We start from the raw sequence: 22151 nt of genomic DNA, 5'->3' as shown, positions 1-22151 counted from the left end.
CCGGAGGTAATTACAATGATTGAGAGCCTGTAATCAACGCATTGGGCTGCTGTCACTCAAAGCCCACACAGTAAGGATGGAATAAATGCGTCCATTCCCAGTCATCACAGCTCTTTCTTGGCTGTTTTACCTTGTTCCTGTTCCCCAGTTCCTGCTCCTCAGTTTTTGCATGACTCATCAAAACTCTTGATTTCCAAGCCCCCCTTGGAAAAATCTGTTCTTGTAATTTTTTTTTTTCATGAAAATCAGAAAGTGTGGATGAATAATTATATAAAGTTTTCAAAATGTTTTAGGGATTACAACCAACAATTTTTGTTTTAATATTATTTGTTAATAATATGATTTTCTGATTAATTTATATAATCATATTTAAATACAAAAAAGTAATTCATTATAGTAGTAAATGAAAGATTAAATACACAAAAATTATAGATGTCTATATATTATTTATTTTATTGCTGTATAATTGAAAATAATCCATCCGTGATGGTGATAAGTTTGTCATACCTGTGCCAGGTAACATCAGGTTCAGGTGAGCCGTAGGCCCGGCAGGTGAAGGTCACAGATTCTCCATAGTCCGCAGTGGCATTAAAGGACTGCTGCGGCACAGAGACGACTGGCGGAACTGTTGGAGAAAAAAAAAATAAATATTGCATGGTGTTTGTGTCACCTCTGAATTATGCTAATACACAAACTTGTCATTTCTAATTTTTCAGTGTGAAATCTCTCGGAAGTTTTCATGTTATTTCTCAAATGTTCTAGTCTCAACAAATACTTATTCAAATGACATATTCATTCACAAGCCATCAACATGTTCTCACTTCCTGGGAAATGCTGGTTGACAGCATGTGGCACCCATTGAGCTAAATTATTGCTCAAATGCTGTTTTCATGAGATCCAAGATTCAAATTTCTGGTCACGCTGAAAAACGGCCAGTTTTGGAGTATATGACAACACAAATGCTGTATTATATTGTAATGTAGTGAGTTTTCATTTATATTCCAACACACACAGGCACAGCAGTAGATAGAACTAACTCTTTATTCACTCACCTTCATCTCCAGTGCATACAGATCATCAACAACGTGATCGCACTCAAAATGCCTCACAAGCCAGAAAAAGAATGAATAAATACTTCAGCCATCCTCTGTGTCTAAATCAATAAATCCTGAGCAGTCCACTTAATTATATAGTGAAAGGTCAATGGAGAAAGACCTCGGGGTCAACCTCGAGGTCAACCTGGATGCCCTCAAACAAACTTCCACTAAATAATTTGTTTTTTCAGAGTTCATATTCATGAAAAAAGATCGACTTATCTTTGTAAAGTGACTGTTTACAGCTGAAAGTATATGTGTGCGCCTATTAAAGCTCTATATGTGAACTCCAAGGTCAGGCAGATAGCGATTTTCATTGGCACGCTCTATTATGGGAATGTACAATGATTTGAGTGAGAATTTTTATATTTCCATCTCTGCAGAGAACTGGAAGGTGATGAAGTAATTTCAGACTGAACCTAACCCAATTTCGACTCATTCAGAAATGATTCTGCCATGCCCTTCAGAATGAGGTAATTCACCTGAGAGGGAATGACGTTCAAATAGTTTCAATAATAGGCAGCAATGTTCTTCTGCAAACTTCCTACACCGATTTTTAAATACAGCATTTTTGTTCCCTTTTGCAATTTTCTGGTTTAGGGAATGGATGGAGCCATTCTGTCTGGAAAAAAGGCATCATTTTGAGTTGTGACTGGTTTAAAGACATAACACAATTTAATGGAGTGTGCGCCGGGGTAAAAAGATTAGATTAAATGGATGTTTTATTCATGGTCACTTTCAGCCTGACTTGGCAGTATATTAACACATCCCTCTCGTCCTCTATTAGAAATCATAAACGCACACACTATTTGCTTTTCCCCCTGCACATTATGGGTCATTCATTAGGTAAACCCAAACTGCTGACAGCCAAGTTCAAATTAATGCCACCATTGTTTTGCCATTTGCCATTTGTCTTCAGAGCATCAATGGCGTGCATTACTCCTGCAAGGGCGCTTTAAAGCACAAATAAGTGTTTTTTTGTTGATGAAATGACAGCTGCGGAGGTCCTGATGGAGATCATCATCATTACGGCTGGGGTTCAGTCTCACATCAGAGCAGCTCAGCAAGCTTTGTCCGCTCTCTAGGGTTAAATAGTTCTAACCTTGGAGGCAGTCCTACAATTGAACTGCTGGTAATGAGGGCGTCTGTATGAGTGGGCAGCTCAAAGATCACACCCAGGGCACCGCAGACTTGTCGGTTTTTATCTTTCCTCTGAATTTGATCTTACAATTGTACTTAAAGGGATAGTTAACTCATCATCATGCCGTTGCAAACTCGCATTACATTTTTCTTCTGTAAAACAAAAAGGAGAAATTTTGAATACTCTTTTCCATAAAATCAGATTAAAAGTAGCATAAAACTGACCCATATGACTTGGCAACCATATCTGGCAACTATATAAGTCTTCTGAAGTCAAACGATAGCTTTGTTTGAGAAATAAATTGAAGTCAAAATTGAACATTGCTCATTCATTTCTGAATGTGCCAAAGAGAGCAAGTTATGATTGACTCAGTCATGAATCAAGAATTTTGCAGTTAAATGATTCTTTTAAATTATTTTCAAAGAATGCACAAAAACAATTCAGACTGATACGGTTCTTGAGTTTAACTTACTGACTTCGATGAAGATGAAGCTCATCAGTGAATACTAACTTCTATTTGGTCTTTTTCACCCACAATTCTATGTTATCACTTCATAAGGCTTGGGATAAACATGACCAGCGTTTTAAGTGTGAAAAACTTTTTAAATACTTTTTGCAGTCCTTTTGTAAGGTTAAAGTGTGCTTTCATTGCATGAAAAAACAACCAACACAGTCTGCAGGTTTCTTCTACTTTTTCTCAGTAGAAAGTCAGTCATTAGTTTGGAACAACACCAGAGTGATTAAATAATTACAGATTTTTAACTTCTCAATGAACTATCCCTTTACTTTTTACATGCGGTGCCCACACACTGTGGAATTGTGGTAAGAGTCATGGAGGAAACACACACACACACACACACACACACATAGCACAGCACTGGGCTGTCATGCACCGAAATGGTTCCAAAAAGATTATCATTGACTTTCTTGCCAATCGATGCCTATTTTCCAAAGGCAGTAATCTAATTTAACCTACTCCCAGATACGCATGCCCAACTGAAACAGCTCTGCTAATGTGAGACACAATTGGGCATTAAGACATCAAATCAGGCCAGAAAACCATCTAACACAGACTGAATTGACCTTTAGCATCAACAATTACACACTTTCAAAGGCTAATAATTCAGCTACAAATAAAAATTACAATAAAGCAGTTATTTTGAAGTACAAAAATCTACCGGAGTAAAAACCACTGAGATCTCTTTAATATCTTAATTGTTCCTCTGAGGCAGCGATGAGATTAAATAGAAAGCAACTGCTGTTTACATTTCACGCTTCTCAAATTTTTTCCATGGGAATAAACAGTAATCTCACTTTCATTTAGTGTTTCAAATGGGATCTCAACAACAACTCAGGAACATTAATATAACTTCAAACATGTCTGATAATTATTAAATTACTGGACTTACACTTTTGATCAAAAGTTTGGGGTCAGCAAGATAATATAATTAATATATTAAAAATATTAATTATTTTATTCAGTAAGGAGGCAATACACTCTTAAAAATAAAGGTGCTTAAAAGGTTCTTCACAGCGATGCCACAGAAGAACCATTTTTGGTTCCACAAAGAACCATCTCTTTCTTACCTTTTTCTAATCTGAAGAACCTTCTTTTGCCACAAAAAACCTTTTGTGAAACAGAAAGGTTCTTCAGATGTTAAAGGTTCTTTATGGAACCATTTCGACGGCATCGTGAAGCACCTTTATTTTTAAAAGTGTAGATTGCTTGAAAGTGACAGTAAAGAAATTGACATTTATTTATGTGATCTATGTGGCATATATTCAAATAAATGCAGTTCTTTGTTCTTTCACAGTTTCCACAAAAATATTAAGCAACATAACATTGATAAAAATAATAATATAGCAAATGAGCAGCAAATCAGAATATTAGACTGATTTCTGAACAATCATGTGACACTGAAGACTGGAGTAATGGCTGCTGAAATTAAGCTTTGCAATCATAGGAATAAATCAGATTGTAAAATATTTTCTTCTCTTTTTTTCTTTTTATAATATTTTACAGTGTTTAACTGTATTTTATACTCTCCAAGACTGCATTTATTTTTATCTAATAAATACAGCCTTGAACAGTATAATAAACTTCTTTCGATATAATTTCCCCCCCAAAACTATTGAATGCTATTGTATGCCATTCAAATGGACTTCACAAGAATGTCCTCATTTATTTACATTTTTACTTCTACTAAATAATTTAAAAAGAAATACTGGCAACAGCATTGATACTTCTATGCAACAATTCAGAATGAATCTAAGCTATGCAACAATTTCATATCACCAGTGCTGCTCATTTATGTAAACTAAATAAATCTCCTGCATAAGAAATAATCTCAGTTTCATTTCTCTTCATTTCTATATTCATATACACACATATCACGCAGGGGCCAGGGAAAGCTAAGCTCTCTGCAGCCTAAATCACACATTAAAGCCACAACATTACAGATATTACAGAGACGCTGTTTAGTATGTATGGCCTAGGCATTTCAAAGTCATCTCAAAGTGTCCAGACTTTTCAACCGACAACACGCATCCGGCAAAAGCTAACTTTGAAAAGATCAAAACGTCTCCTGGAGGACAAAGACATATTAATTTTGTACTCCCTATCTAACACTTATCTGACCAGGGGCTTCAGAACAGCCCCGCAGAGTGGCATTTATTTTATGTCGGTCTCTGATATGTGTTGTCATGTCGGCTGGATTATCGGTCATGCCTCATTGAGCACCATGATTGGATCAGCAAGGAAAATATCAGAAGTAAACTAAACAGACACCCGTTCATGTTCGCTATCATTGCATTAGACAAGGACACGCAGACGGGGTGATGTCACTGTGCCGTTTCCTTCCCATCAGACGGCACAGGGCTAATGTCATTGAGATAACGGAATGCGCGTGGCTTTCGTCTGAAAGATAGGGCTGGGACGACTTTATGTTTAAAGGAACAGTTCACCAAAAATGGAAATCATGAATATAATGACAGATCTCAGGAAAGACTACTGGATCCATTCTCAAACTCACCGTTAACTACCAGGATGATGTCCCGGAAGTCGATCTCTCCCCTTGCCTCGACTCTGGCCTCACAGCGATACACTCCTTCATCTGCTTTAGTTACTCTCTGGACTTGCAAATTATTGTTTTGTAGGAGCTGAAACTCTGGAGAACAAAATATTTGATGGCGTGTTAATGACAGGCTAATTTTGCCTTCAAAGGAGCTATATTTATTGCTGGCTGAAATCACATTTACATAAAACACAGATTGTTTTTTTTTTTACCAGCTTGCTTGTTAAAACTTGTCACCACTAAGCTGGGAAAGGGAATAATATTTTAAAATTCTTGCAGTGATCAAGGTCTTCAATCCTTTACAATAATAATACTTTAAGCATTCATTCATTACTTTTTTTTTTTTTTGACAATCTTTTTCTATTTCTCAAATCAGCTCCAGAGCAGCTTGAGCTCTGCACTTTTCAACAATTAAAGTAACAATACGTATTTATCTCATCTATTTAGCTGCAAAGGTGTGCTTTATAATATAGTTGATAGGCGGTATGGCAGATTACTTACTCTCATTGTCTTCAATGATCTCCACATTGTTGTAAAACCAGGAGACCACAGGAACGGGGGAGCTGGTGACATCACAGACCACTTCAGCCACGTCACCCTGTCGAAACTCCTGAGGAGACCTCACATCTCTGAATGTCAGCTTCTCTGTGGATCAGGGAGGAGAAAAATGTTGTGAAATGCTATTAATTTACACATTAGCATTCAAAAGTTTGGGATCAGTAAGACATTTTGGTTACACTTTATTTTATATAACTACATGTCAACTAATTCTCATTAATTCACAACTACATGTCTACTAACTCTCAGAGTAGACTGTTAGGTTAGGTTTAGGGTTAGTCGAAAAAGTTGATATATATACTTGCAGAGATTCTTATAGTCAGTATGTTGTATGTTGTGGACCCATCAAAATAAAGTGTTAGAAGATATTAAGCAGAGAGTCTGCTAATACTGTAATGACTGCTAGTTGACATGTAGTTGCAAAGTTACTTACTGTTAGTAGAATGTCTAAAGTGAACTATCAAAATAAAGTGTTAAAATTTTTTTTTAAATAAATTAATACTTCTATTTAGCAAGGATGTATTAAATCGATCAAGCTACAGTAAATACACTTATAACGCAACAAAAGATTTCTATTTCATATAAATGCTGTTCTTTAGAACTTTCTTTTCATCAAAGGATCCTGAAAAAAATGCATCACAGTTTCCACAAAAGCAGCACAACCGTTTTCAACATTGATAATAATAATAATAATAAACGTTTCTTGAGCCCCAAGTCTGCATTATTTCACAATAGTACAGTTTTTGAAATCGCACAAAGACTTAAAAAAGCAAAAATATTACTAGATACTATCTCTTCAAAGTTGTAAATAACAGATTACTGGAGAATGTTTCACAAGAAAATACTATTTCAATTCTTTTAATTCATTGTGTTACTTGCCATTTTTTGTAATTGTTTGTACAATTTACTACAAATTTCTGAGCGTAAATTGTTTCGAGACCATTTCTTTTTTCTGTGGACATACTCATGTTTATGTAAGAGATTTCAGGGGAGGGTGACTTCAAATCGTCCTTGTGACCAGTGTTGGGAAGGTTACTTTGAAAATATAATAGGTTACAGATTACGAGTTACCCTATTTAAAATGTAATAAGTAGTGTAACTATTTCAATTACTTTATTAAAGTAATGTAACTGATTTGATTACTTTTCAAAATTTCTAGTGAATGTTTTTAACTGTTAATCATTACCATACATTTAAACCAGGCAAGGTTATCCTTACAGACGTAAGGTCATTGCACACTGAGTCCGAAATTTTCGCATGTTAAAAAATAAATACAACCTCACGTTGTGTCAATCACGTTTACACACTGCCTCCGAAACTTTCGTCCGTCATAAAAAATTTGAATCAGGTTCGATTTTCTTCATTTCGCATCCGCAGCATGCATTTTTATAGGAAAGGATGAGGAATACGAAAAAACTGAAAAACGCACGTGAAATTTTCGGACTCAGTGTGCCTTTACAGCAGTACTCACCATTTTCTGTAACACAACATTACTGTCAGACTTTCAAAATCCTTCATCACTTGAGTTAAGATTATAATAATTTCATTTTAAAGCACAGTCACCACAAAATCAGACTTTAGCACTTCTTTTTACTTTCAGAGCATCTGAGGTTAAATACAGATTTAAAATAACAACAAGAAATTAAATCTTTGCATAGCTAATATACTTTGGAATTTTTTTTTTTTTCTCAGTAACTATAATAGATTTGTTACATTTATTTTGTAAGTAAATTTATGTAAAACCATTACATACCATAAAATACCCAAAAATAAAACAAAACAAACAAACATGTCTGATTAAGTTGCATGCTGCTAATTGTTCTGGATTGGGCTGTATATTGGGTGAAAGTTGCATGGATTTAATTTGTAACATGTGAAATCCAAGCGGATTTGAAAAGAAAAATTGATGAAAGAAAAAAAAACATGAAGGCTTTGGAGAACTAGTTCAGACCCCCCAGTGCGGAAACCAAAGGAAAATCAACGAAAAACAACGGACATGTCAACATCTATGTCTGCTTGTCATAAATCAGGTGTGCTTCCACATCGTCTCTGATTATTCACAATTCACAGCCACATTCTGACACACCAAAACCACATTTTGTTTGTGTGGGAAGCTGCTGTAAACATCTGCTACACCGCAGTATAAGAAAATGTGTCTTCAGAGGGCTGAATGATGCAGCACACCCTCATCAGCACAGCGGCTCTGCGTATTGATCTGTGAGTCATGTCTGTTTACACGGCTCCCACTGCTCTAAATACAACTTCTAATGGAACATAGGCAAATGCCAAGCTTGGAACAAAGTCAGCCACAGAGAAGCAAGATTGGGAAATATCTCCTGAAACTTTGCAATATCTACTAATTAAACACACTGAGTATTAAAATATCATTCTCATACATAAAAAAAAAGAAGAAGAAAGACAATCTGGTGAACATTTGATGTAGCCTTGTTTTACCCCTGTGCTTTAAGCCTTTGAAGCCGGGCCCTTTAAAGAGAGAAATTTCCTCACCCTTGCACCTTTTCCTTTCTTCTTCAATTTGTCTATACTTGGCATCTCTCGTTTTCACACTCATTCTTTCTTACTTTTAGTCACCTCTTCCCCATTAATTCAAAAGTTTAACAAAGGAATCAATTAAGATGTGTTTCCAAAAGGATTGGTTCACTCTAAGATTAAAATTCTGTCATTATTTTCTCACTCTTATGTTTTAAACTTCTTCTTTTTCCCCCCCTTATGGGCAACATATAAGAAAAAACTGGGAAAGTTGCTCTTTTCCATGCAATTACAGTGTACAGGAATTGAAGCCTTAAAACTTTAAAGACACAGCATCATAAAAATATACGTCCATAGATCATGTGTGCATTATATTCTCCAGTTTTGAAGTCAGTTTTGTTCACAAAATCAGTCCAAATTATTGATTTATAAATAGGGCTCATGAATTTTAATAGATGCAAGTGATTTAATTATTCAGTATTTTTGTCTTTTTTTCCCACAGTACAAACATTATTATATCAAGATGCATTCACTTGAGGAGCAAAATGATGTAAGATATTAAATCTTGTTTTCAAAATTAAGTAAGTTTAAGCTTAAAAAAATGTATCTGTCAAAGGGGTAAGAAAAATAAACTTAAAAACAGTTTACTGTATATTTAATATTACCGGTATATTATTTTATTAATATAATATTATTTCTGTACATGTAAAGTAGATATTTTAAAAAAATAATTAATATATTATGTCATTTTGTACTAGAAAACAAAAAAGAAAAAAAAAAAAAAAACCGTTTTTGCAGTGAATCTAGTCAAAGCAGTTTTCAGGTTAAGAGCCAACGTGATCTCACAGAATTCCGTGTAATGACCACGGACTCTTAACCCCTGAATCTGTGGTGGCATCACGGAATCGCCGAAAATTCTGTGATGGGCTCACAGAAGTGATACCAATGTAAGTCAGTGACAGGCATCAGACGTGAACCACGCACAGATCCACTGGTTCAACACTTTAAATAGGAAACCCTTAGCATCAATATGCCAACGCGATACTGGGAATTTTATCGTCATAATTAAATTATATATTGGGTAACAACATTGCCATTATACTGCTTGTTTATGGACAGTTTTTGCAATAAATACCTGTGACTGCACTTATATTTGCCTGTGTGTGTTTTACATTGTTCAGAAGTGGGTAGGTTTAGGGTAGGGTTGGGGTTAGGTACTCAGTGAAAGTATAAATTTATATACAAAATATAACTGCATCGGAGTCACTCTTTTTACGTGGTCCGATGCAGCGCTGGTATTCAACCAGTGGATCCGTGCATGGACCACTGCTGATGCCTGTCACTGACTTTCATTGGTATCACTTCTGTGAGCCCATCACGGAATTTTCGGCGATTCCGTGATGCCACCACAGATTCGGGGGTTAAGAGTCCGTGGTCATTACACGGAATTTTGTGAGACCAGGCTGTTAAGAGCTCATTGGAAAATCACTGGATATTAGCATTCATTGAATTTCAGTCTCATTTACAGTAATTATAATATGGCTTCAAAAGTCTTGGAACAGAGTGCACACATATGGAGTAAATTATGATACTTTTATAGCACTTTTGCATGTTTTTTTTTTGCATAACCACAGCCACCACTTTCCGTAAAATATCTACATTTTTTCCAAATATTTTAAATGTTTTGTTCCACAGAGCTAGGAAAGTTGTGAACTGTTCCTTTAAGGCACATTAATTTGACCACCCCACAAAACTCCCCCGTCCCAGTCACCTTTTTTCTTCTTAATAATGCTGGTTCCCTCTCTGTCGTGTGGCGGCAGCTGTCTCGTTGTTGGGGAATTACATTTAGCTTTACATCAACAGATTTGTCAAACATCTTCGGATGGAACACGTCCATTTCCCCTGCATTGTGAAGCTCTCTTTGAAAGCATTTGGATGTCCTCTATTCACAGGGAAAATCAAAACAGCTATTTCAATGGCAGCATTTCCAATGGTGGAGGGTTTTTTGTGCTAACACACATAATGTCCTTAGCTATGTAATGGATTCCCACATAGTTGTGCCAAGATGTTGTTCCATTGTAATTTGCATCAATATACAGTAGTCTTGAATTGCTTTTATAGCCGGGACATGCTTCCTTGTAATATGCTGAATAAATCTCAATGTAAATGTATGATAATTCAAGGTAAAAGTTTGCCTCAAATATAATCTCCAAAGAGAAGAAATGAGGACAGATGGAGGGTTACTGCATCGTTTTTTTTTTTTCTTCAGGTGCAATTTTATTTTTCTGATATCTTTGTATTGATTTCAGCCATGTCTGAAATTGGAATGATGTATGTTACTGGAGACAAACAAACTTTAGAGGAAATACATGAGTGTACCTTAGATGACAAGCTATTTCAAGACATTTCAAAACATACCATCTTAAGAAAACAGGTGAACTGAAAAGCGAACATCACTGTCAGAACTTTACTTCCACACATGAAAAGCCAGCTTGTTATTTTCTCGGTTTATTTGTAAAATAGAGCAAAGAAGACAATTATCTATGTATCTCTGACTGGTCTCTCGGCACAGATGTGAGTCTGGGCTTTGACAGTGATTGGATGTTGAAAGGGACAGCATCCCCACCGCTCAGAGACCGCAGGCGTGCCAGGAAGCCTGGTATCCCCTGGGTGGATTCTGTGTACCGAGTGCCATGAGCAGCAGAGACAAAAGCTGCTTGCTTTTCATGCTGAAGAGCCCCACAGTGTTGAATCACAGGTTCTACATTCTTAAAATTCTCTAACTGGTTCTGCAAATTTTAGTAAACACTGTAACATGTAACAACAATGTGAAAATATTTGTTGTGTTCTGGTTCACTGAAGTTCAGTTCTGGCTCAAGTCATTTTCTGATCCCATTATGTCTCCTCACTCTGCTAAACTTGTCAGAACAGGTTTGAAAATGCATAACTTAAAAGAAAGAAAGAAAAATGCATTTCTGCAAATTGACCAGGGTGCACTTTGCTCAACAACAGAAGATGTAAATGTTACAATGTGCAGTACCTGAATTCAAAATAATTGTTCAAAAGTTTGGGCTCAGTAGCATTTTAAATTGTTTTGTAAAAAGTCTCTTACGAGTAAAAAGAGTGCTATTGGGAAATATTATTACAATTTAAAATAACTTTTTATTTTAAATATATTTTAAAATGTAATTTATTCCTGTGATGGTAAAGCTGAATTTTCAGCATAATTAATTTAGTTAATAGAAGTTAATTGCTAAATAAAATCTATTTGTGAAATTATCTTTACAACATTTGCACACACAAGTGCCTAAAACTTTTCACAGTACTGTAGCTTTGTAGGTAGTTTTCTTGAAGCGTCTTGGAGATGTTACAATACACAAATACTCAAAAATGGTTTTCTCCTGCTTGTTCATAGATAATTAAGATGATGCAACACAGTTCTTAATCTTGATTTTATTGCATTCAATTAGTTTTATTATTTTTGCACTTTACTTAATCCTAGTTATTTCTTATTTTTAAAAGAAGTTTAAACAAGGAAAGGTTCTGTTGAAAAAGCTTAATGTAATTCTGTGATTTAAATGTATATCAAATATTTTACGACTAAAAACAGATGAATTCATTAAAAGCCATTTTGTAAAAGTTCATTATGGGACATTATAATATTTTTGATATTTTATCACAAGGCCCCTGTTAATTTCTGATCTCTGTTCATATGCATTTACATAAATTAAGTTATAAGGACCATGATGACAACAAAAGGTGTGTATGAACAGATTTATTTGTTAGCATTTGATACTCACGGTAGATTTCCAGCACCACAGTGGCCTCCTGTGTATGTCCCTGTGCGTCGTTGGCCTGGCACCGGTAGATGCCAGCATCTTCTATTTTGGCATTGTAGAGGGTGAGTCTGGAACGAACACCTTCATTGTGCAGGGCCACCCGCTGAGACGGGACCATCCGCTCCCCCTGCGGGTTATACCAGTCCAGACTCACAGGCTCCCCGATCACTAAACACACACACAGAAAAAAATTTAGAGAACAACTTGACAATAGTGTTATTATAAAATGTATTTTTTTTTTTTTAGAAAGTATGTCCTAATCTAAAAGGAAACAAATGCTTTTATGGCCACGTTTCACTGCCATTTCATTTGATGCTGCTAGTGGTGCAGAACTTCCCCTTTAAGGATATCTCTTAAGCCTCTGGTAGCGGCATATACTCTCTCTTTGTCTCACAAAGACACACACACTGCGATAAACAAAACCCGTCATGTGCTTTGCTCTGCAGAGAGCGGCTGGCCGAATCCACACTTGGTACCAAGGTGCTTGGCGCCGTAAATCCTGCTCTGCTGGAAGGTCATAAAAAGCATCAGCATGGTGCAGCACTTCTCCGCTCAAAGCATCAATCAGCTGCACAACAGGGGCCTTCGGCTGCACTACGGGAGAGCGTGAGACTGAGGCTCCGGGCAGACGGGCAGGCCCGAGGATGCAACCGGCCCCATGACGCAGCTCTGCCAAGGGAGAACCGCTGAGAGCGGGCAGGGGGTTATCAGCGAAGGAGCAGAGCCTGATCCGAGGGACGTGAGGGGTTCAAGGAGAGGACGAGATGGCATAATCTCAGTCCGCTCGGCAGACGCTGGACCATGGAGGAGTCGCTGAATGAGATGTTAGGGGTTGAAGGGCTCAGGGACAAAGCTTAGTGCACTTCACTGCTCACAAAAACAAACTTCACGGGATCTCCTGTTTCACATTCATTTGTCTTCACTTGTGAATGAAGTTCAGTTTAGATAGGTTTGGGGAAGTGGTATGACATAGTTCAAGCTTTGCAAGGGGAGAGGGATCCATGAGCTATCAACACTGTGCCCTTGAGCGAGACACTTAACCTGCTCGTCCCAGTAATAAGAGTACTGTCAGTCACAGTTAGTGCTGCATGAAATTGTAAAAAAATAACTTTGTTATATTTAGTTTTTCTGCAACAATTGTCACCAGATGACTTGAAAAGCTATGTTTGGAAAGAATGAATAATTATAGAATAATTGGGGTTATTTTGTTAGGGAGTGCATCTGAAAAAATAAGACTTTTTACACTTTTGTTAAAAAAATATATTCTAAAATGTCTGGGGTGGTTTTATCACATCTGAATGAATGAATGAATAAATAAAAACAATATAAAAAAAGACTTTTTGCACTTTTGGAAAGAATTAATCATTCTAGAATGATTAGGTAATTTTGTTCAGAAGCCAATCTGCATAGAAAAATAAAAATTACTTATTGCATTTTTGGAAAGAATTAATCATCTAGCCTGATTAGGATGATTTTGTTGGTAACTGGAAAAAAAAGCTGAAAATGACTTTTAATGCTTTTTTAAACACACACACACACACACACACACACACACACACACACACACACACACACACATACACACACAGACTATCCTTTTAGGGTTGAATGATTTAGGAAAAACTTGAAACAGTTTGAGTGTTCACACTTACGTATACTCTTTACAAGACCCAACTCTTTTAACCTCTTTTAATCTTAAAAAAAAAAAAAGAAAAAAAAAAAAGGCAAAATGTTTGACTCATTCAATGTAACTAAAATAATATGATTGTTATTATGATTATTACAATAATAAAAATATTAAGAAAGTAAGAGATGTTTGCAGTAACACTGTAAAATTAGTACTGTAAAATAAAATAAAAAAATCAGTGCTGCACTCGTGTGCACACAAGTGCTGCATTTACTCTGAAATGGCAAGGTATATATTTAACTAAATCACAGTTTGCACAGTTTGACTAATGCTTTAAGCCATTTCTCAATATCGGTTTTATTTTGATAAGCCATGCAGCACTGTCACTATAGCTAACATAATCTGAAATAATGACCACTTACTATCAAAGATGTGACTATGTACTGTGACCCGGTTATATTTTGTAGTTCAGTATGCACTGAACATAGCTCTTTGCTCAAAATAGGCTGGCATTATATATAAAAGGCTGGATTAAAGTGTAGGACAAGTCTTTTACAGTTATCCACCATTATGAGCTGTATTCACTCTTCTGGAGCAAATAACTTCCAAAACATGTAGCACCCAAATTAATCTGTCCTACAGAAGCCTAAAATAGAACTTTGTATATATATATATATATATATATATATATATATATATATATATCAAACCAATACAGTTTCTCTTACACTCCCCTGCATATCCCAAAGCTATTTTTAAAGGTGAGCATGCTGGTTTGCCTCAGCTAATTGACCTGAAGGTCTGCGAAGCATGTGTGCACCTTCCATATCACCAGATACATACAAGGTGTGCTAATCACCCGCAATCTGGCGGGCGTCCAGCAGGGGTCAGCATGCATCATCCTGTTTAAAGCACGCTGTCAGGTAGAGCCTGGAGCTCACGCAGCAGAGCCCCGCAACCTGACTACAGCAGCTCAGCCATGTGGAAAAGAAAAACAACACCCAGCTTCACCACAAAACCTGCCCGACATAATCTACCCCTGTGCACATGGATATCCATACACATTTCCTCCAGTACACTGTCCAAGCACAAACTTGCCTGCAGTGTGCAGCGAAAGAGAGGCTTAGGAGCTGCGGTTTACAGACAACACTTGACTGGTTTAGAATGATAAGGAACTTTGAGCAAGGGAATAAGGGAATTTTAGGTGTTTAGACTACAGACAAAGCTGCTGTTAGACAGCAGGGGGATTCAAACTTTTTAATGTCAACGACCCCCCACATTTAGATCACACATACATACATATATATATATATATATATATATATTTTTTTTTTTTTAATTTATTTATTTATTTTTTTTGTAAATTTTATTTTATTATTTATTTATTTATTTTTTTTCATGTATAAGAAGCATTTATACGGTGTTAGAAAAATATTAATTGTGTGTGTACACTACCGTTAAAAGGTTTGGGGTGAAATAAGCTCAATGAAGCTGCATTTATGATTAAAAATACAATAAAAACTGAAATATTGTGAAATATATGACCCTGGACCACAAAACCAGTCATAAGGGTCAATTTTTTTAAATTGAGACTTACACATCATCTGAAAGCATACTTTTTGATCTATCTATCTATCACCTTACTGCCCCCAAACTTTTGAATGGTAGTGTGTGTGTATGTTTTTGTTTTTTGATATTTCTGAGGGAAATTTTTAATATTAAAGGTATTATTTGCTTTACTCTACTAAAGAGTGTTCTTTAAACTCTCTAAATGCCTTATCAGTATGCTTGAGTTGTTTTGATGTACTAAAAGGAGTCTATGTGTCGAAGGTGCAAGATAAGTGTGAGACAAGAAATGCTATTTTAGAGACCCTACATCCTAGCTTCTAAGATGATGATTTGCATGAAATACTTAGAAATGCATCTAGGGGACATAGTTGGATACCTTAAATTGACACATATGTTGAATATGCATTATGATTGGTTGAGATAGAAGCATCCTGATTTGATTAGGATATAAATACTGAGTTTTTTTCTTTGATGCACTCTGCACCCAGAATGAATGACTGTAGACCATTTTCTTGCAAAAAAATAAATCTTCAAAAGACTTTTGTCTCATACCTTCACCGAAAAGGAAAATTGCCACGACACTATTACAAACTGTCAATATAATAAAATAATTAATGTGATTATTCTGACCAGTTATTTAATTTCTGACAAGTCTGCAGAAAGCAGAATGAGACTACAATAATATAAAATTTAATAACGGTGATAAACACAACATAAGTGATAGCAGAGGTTAGCATGGTGATGTTGACAGCTCTTAAAAATACATTTGGTAAAATTCCCTCAAAAAAACCCATTACAGCCCCCTGAAGGTCCCTAGACTCCCGTTTGAAAATCCAAGACAAACATACTATACACATGAAATCCTACACTTTGCACTGGTCATGAAGAAAGCCTTAGTCTTATACTTTCCTGTAGCTCAAATAGTAGAGCATGGCGCTAGCAACGCCAAGATCATGGGTTCGATTCCCAGGGAAAGCAAGAGCTGATAAAATATAAAAACTAACTTGAATGCAATGTAAGTCGCTTTGGATAAAAGCGTCTGCTAAATGCATAAATGTAAATGTCTTAGAATTCAATACTGCTTACAATGGGAGAAGTTATTTAAGCTGTTCAACCTAAATGGATGACTACTCGAGTCAGCAGTACGTAAATTGTGTGCATTCATGCATCTATCTCATATACATCAGCGTGAGAGATGTGATGAGGTGGTGCTGCGAAAAATCTGACCTGTGCATGTGAAAAACTTGGACTCTCCAACGCTCAGCTCCACCTTTTTTAGCGAGATTGACACCTGGAGGACACCTGGAAAACAAAGAAAAAGAGACAGAGAAAGATGAGAGAGAGGTAGCAATCAGGAATTCAGCACACGAACCGCAGGTACAACAAGAGTGCCTCACATGTTCCTGCCACAGAAATCACACCAAACCACAGGCGGCACAAAAAAACTGTCTTTGCAAGCAGGAGAGATGAGAGGGTACAGGGAGACTTCTATAAGCCCCCTCCCAATCACTTCAATCAGGCTAGCCAGCCTGGAACATCCAGCACCTACAAAAAAAGTGAGGAAAAGAAAAGGACACAAGACAGACAAAGCTTTGATCTGTCTTTCCTTATATATATATATATATATATATATATATATATATATATATATCGTGGACTGTTCTTGCATTGCATTTCAATTTCAGGGAGGAACCCACTAAGAATGAACTGCACCCACTTGTTGCATCATTTATTTGTATGCATTGTCTGTGTTATTTCAGCATGCATTCGATGAATTTAAACACATGTGTGGAACATGAACTCTAGCAGAATGTCCAAACTCATCTTTTCCACTCAATGAAAGTGAATGGTTATCACCAGTGGTATGCAGAACTGGCAATAACTGTATATTAATCTGTATCTTCTGCAATAAAATCATCTGTGAATTTTCATAGAACCAGACGTGGGTCAAAACTAAATGAAGTAACTTTATTCAATTTTTATTGTCCATATAGCAAATATGGCTTGGATAATTCATAAAATAATTTGTAAAATTATTATTATTATATATATTTTTTTTACAATCTTTATATAAATTTAAACACACATACACAAATTGGTTTTTATGTTTTATGGTGACAACATTTTCTGCTATTTTAGATTGTCAAAAAAGATAATTCTGTATGATTTTTAAGCTATTTTCGTAATGGGGACCAAAAAAAAAATAAAAATCCCCACAAGGACAAAAATTACTGGTATTTCCATATACTACTGGGGACAATGTAGGGAATACCAAGACAACACACGCATGAAAGTTCAAAAAGGCTAAAATTGTTTTATTAATTATTTGTATTAATAATTATTTATCATTATATATTATTAAAATATGATCAAAATAAAAATAAATTACATTTTCATTAATATTAGTCTATCTTTACTAACATTATTCAATTTAATATACACTCACAAACATTACAGATTAATTATTAATCTAAATAAAGATTAATGAGTAATAATCAAAAATATAAATGATTCATTTATAATCAGATTTTTCTTTTCTTTAATAAGTTAACATTTCACTGATACTGGCTTCAGAGACTCACCATTGCACTGCAGTTTTAAATATGTTGATACTTGTACTTTTCTATTATTTGGTACATTTTTTTATTCATTTTGAAGTTATTATTCGTGTCTTTCTGAATAAGGCATTCCACATTTGTCTTCCCTATAGTGACCAGGGGTGTCACACATCCACTTTTATTGTACTGTACTATAAGCAGCTTGAGCATGCTGAATAAGTCCTATTGTGTTGTGTGCATTAAAGAAATATGTTCATGTGAGTTTAGAACGACATGAGGTTGAGTTATTGGGGTGATTTGTTCCTTTAAAACTGCTCAGTACCAGATTAAATCACCATATTCTTCTACCCACAGAGGCAATCATACGGAGAGGACAGTGGGAGGTCCAGGTTTCCTCGTTAAAAGTGGTCTGTGAATTTGTGGCTCAGGTAGAGGTGAGGGCAGCGGGCCGCATATGAATGAGAAAAAGAATGCATGCAGGAGCTGGAGCATGAATGTGCGAGAAAGCATACAAACTCCTTAAGCCAGAGGTCTTTCTGTTTACCCGAGAATGACCAACTTGAGTTCTTTTTATGATTTTAGCACATTGGCATGCAAGAGTCAAGAGCAAACTGGACACACATACACACTCGCGAACGCACAAAGAAACACACACTGACGGAGCTCATGGGGGAAGCACTGGCATCTGGCGTAATGATTAATTACAGCACAGTGGGGCTGGAGCTAGTCATCTGGATGGAGACAAGTCTGAGGGTATGTGAGCTGCTGCCCGTAGCAACCAGAATATAATTACTCCCCAAGACTACTTTGAAAAAACCCAAAACAAGCCTTCTCATTACGTTTTTTCCCACTTATCGTACTGTTCAAACAATATTACATATTTGATGTCACGAGCTAATGAACAAAATGACACTCAATATAGTGTAGCAATGATTTGAAGATTTTATTACACTGTACGCTTTGATTCGAGTACTTTACCACCTGTAATCAAAGCGCCTATATCTCACATTCATAAAACACTGGTGAGGGAGGATGTTTCTTAAGTAGACTCGCACTCCTGGAACACATTTCCATGCGTTTGATTTCTCCTAAAGCAAAATTCACCCCCAGAAATTTCAGTCAAAGAAAATCTGTCACAGTGTGTCAAAGACAATGCATAATTCATGAACATAAACATGGTTATATTGGTATTGTAAATTTTGCACACACATATGTATAGATAGACAAGTATACAAATGTGACCCTAAAAACAACAACCCAGCCAATAAATGGCAGAAGTAGATTATTTTTATTTCTGTTATTTTTCATTGAAGTTTTGAAGAAACATATTTAATATATATATATATATATATATATTGTATGTATACACTATATTATATATTATATATATATATTATATATTATCGTATTATCGTAAGTTCAGGATTATTTATTTATTTATCAGGATCTTGATTAAATTTTATTTTAAATGTATTAATTTATTTTGACAACTTTATTCAGCAAGTGCAAAAAATAGATACAATTTTTTTTGCTACTATTTCTACACTGTTATTTTAAATGAATGCTGTTTGGAGTAAATTTACGTAAATGTTGGCATAACAAGAATAAGTATAAGTAAATAAATATAGATAAATATAGAATAAAAATAATAAATATAAATTAAAAAAGAAAAGTTATTTAATTTGTAATAAAATTACAGCATTGCAGTATATACTGTATATACAGTCATGGCCAAAAATATCGGCACCCTTGGTAAATATGAAAAAAGAAGGCTGTGAAAATTAATCTGCATTGTTAATCCTTTTGATCCTTTATTTTAAAAAAATCACAAAAATCTAACCTTTCATTGGACAATAAGAATTTAAAATAGGGGGAAATATCATTATAAAATAAATGTTTTTCTCTAATAACCTCCATTTGCCTGTTTAACAGCTCTAAATTTTCTCCTATAATGCATGATGAGGTTAGAGAACACCTGACAAGAGATCAGAGACCATTCCTTCTTCCAGAATCACTCCAGACCCTTTAGATTCCCAGCTCCATGTTGGTGCTTCTTCTCTTCAGTTCACTCCACTCATTTTCTATAGGGTTCAGGTCAGATGACTGGAATGGCCATAGCAGAGGCTTGGTTTTGTGCTCAGTGACCCATTTTTGTGTTGTTTTTGAGGTTTGTGTTTGGATTATTGTACGACTGGAAGATCCAAACATGGCCCATTTTAAGATTTCTAACAGAGTCAGTCGCTTATTGATTTTTATCTGTTGCTATTTGATAGAATCCATGATGCCATGTGTCTAAACAAGATGTCCAGGACCTCCAGCAGAAATATAAGCCCACAACATAAAAAATACAGCAGTATATTTCATTGCACACATGGGGTACTTTTTATCCCTGTGTTCACCAAACCCATCTTGAGTGTTTGCTGCTAAAAAGCTCATTTTTAAAATTTCATCTGACCATAGAAGCCAGTCCCATCTGAAGTTCCAGTCGTGTCTGATAACTGAATATGCTGGAGTTTGTTTTTGGATGAGTGAGGAGAATTTTTCTTGAAACCCTCCCAAACAACATGTGGTGATGTAGGTGCTGTTTGACAATTTTTTTTTTTAAGGTTTTCTGACCCCAAGACTCAACTATTTTCTGCAACTCTCCTTTTCACCGTGCATTAGGACGATAAAGACACATGTACTCTTCCAGGCAGTTTCGTAACATTTTATGTTCACTAATTTGTGAAGCTCAATAATCTTTTGCTGCACATCAGAAATATATTCTTTGTTTTTTCTTATTGTGATGGATGATTAAGGGAATTTGGGTTTTGTTTTCCCTCCTGTTTATATTTCTGTGAAACAGGAAGCCATGGCTGGATAATTTCATGCTCATAATCACCCTGGAGTGCTCAAAATTGTGAATATGAATGGGAATATACTTCAGAGATATTTTACTCATAAGAATTTCTAGGGGTGCCAATAATTGTCTCCAACGTGTATTTGAGAAACACATTTATTTCATAATGATATTTCCCCCCATTTCAAATTCTTATTATCCAATAAAAGCTTAAAAGGATTAACAACGCAGATTAATTTTCACAGCCTTCTTTGATCAAATTTACCAAGATCTCACGGTAATTCCTACATATTTTACGAGATGGTAATTCGTAGGACCTCACTCATACTCCCTCATTTGTGCTAAATCGTACGTATTTTACGAGTTGCCAATTCGTATGAATTTGTACGAATGACCTACACCTAACCCTGCCCCTAAACCTACCCTTTAGACAAATCGTACAAAATCGTACGAGTGAGGTATGTTATAGTCAGATATGACAGCGCTAATGCAACAAGCATCACCGCGGATGAATAGATGAGTATCTCTTCAGCAAGCCAACACACAGACTGCCGCAAATGAAACTGAAAGTAAGTCGCAGACGCTCAACACACAATCATCTTCATTAAAAGTAGTGACTAACCTATCTTTCCAGTGCTGTGCTGATGTCGCGCTCTCTCCTGTTGCGGTCTCTGATATTGAAATGAGCTGATAATTAATAAAATGCAGCGCCTATGTATTGCTTTCACTGACCTGAATTCCGTTAAATGTGCATATAGCACGGGAATTGAAGAACAGATTTATATCCGTTTTGCTAAGACACATTTGCAGTATGTGTAAATTATTACGTGTAAATGGAAAAGTTTTAACAAATCAGATAGATATCCGATCAGAGAAAACGCATGAAATGACCAGGTGTATACAGGCCCTTAATAGACCTTTCTGTGCGCCCACAGATCGCGATTAACTAAGGACAGTGACAGCTTTTAATAATTATTAAGGGAGTTTGCACATGTTATATCGGTTTAATACAACAGGTCAAAAAACAAGTTGTTTATATTAAGTGACTTACGTTGTCTGGCTATAACTCTACTGCCTGATTTTGCTCCATTTCATCAACGAAAATAGTTCCAAATAAAGTAACAGCTGAGCCGCTGCGCATCTCCAAGCAAACACAGCCATGTTTCATTCATAAATGAAAGTGTGTGTTTAAACGAATCTAGTGAGTCAGTGATTCATGATTACAAATTCATAAAGGGAGTCATTTGCTTCATTCCTGAATGAATCAACCGTTCAAACGAATCAATTGAATGAATGATTCAGTGATAAAATCAGTGACTTGCTGCCATCTGCTGGCGGTTTTAGTTTCATTTTTAAGGTATC

The 22151-nt window shown here is 35.8% G+C and overlaps 1 protein-coding gene across 6 annotated transcripts in view; it reads right to left on the bottom strand.

Annotated features, from left to right (window-relative positions):
- ncam2 (neural cell adhesion molecule 2) overlaps positions 1–22151 on the bottom strand; it is a 224147-nt gene that overhangs the window by 53718 nt on the left and 148278 nt on the right. For 4 of the 6 annotated variants that reach the window (XM_058787858.1, XM_058787859.1, XM_058787864.1 and 1 more), the window contains exons 2-6: positions 16620–16694; positions 12158–12364; positions 5811–5954; positions 5268–5402; positions 508–625 (exon numbers count right to left, since the gene is read on the bottom strand). In XM_058787858.1, coding sequence (XP_058643841.1) covers positions 508–625; positions 5268–5402; positions 5811–5954; positions 12158–12364; positions 16620–16694 — 679 coding nt within the window. Of the gene's footprint in view, positions 1–507; positions 626–5267; positions 5403–5810; positions 5955–12157; positions 12365–12672; positions 13039–16619; positions 16695–21840; positions 21943–22151 lie in introns of those variants that run through there. The other 2 variants (XM_058787861.1, XM_058787860.1) reach the window with 2 other exon arrangements.

Source organism: Onychostoma macrolepis, chromosome 09, assembly GCF_012432095.1.
Source record: "Onychostoma macrolepis isolate SWU-2019 chromosome 09, ASM1243209v1, whole genome shotgun sequence".
Taxonomy (NCBI): domain Eukaryota; kingdom Metazoa; phylum Chordata; class Actinopteri; order Cypriniformes; family Cyprinidae; genus Onychostoma; species Onychostoma macrolepis.
Note: the sequence above shows the minus strand (reverse complement) of the source record. Positions and strands in the feature narration are given on the sequence as shown.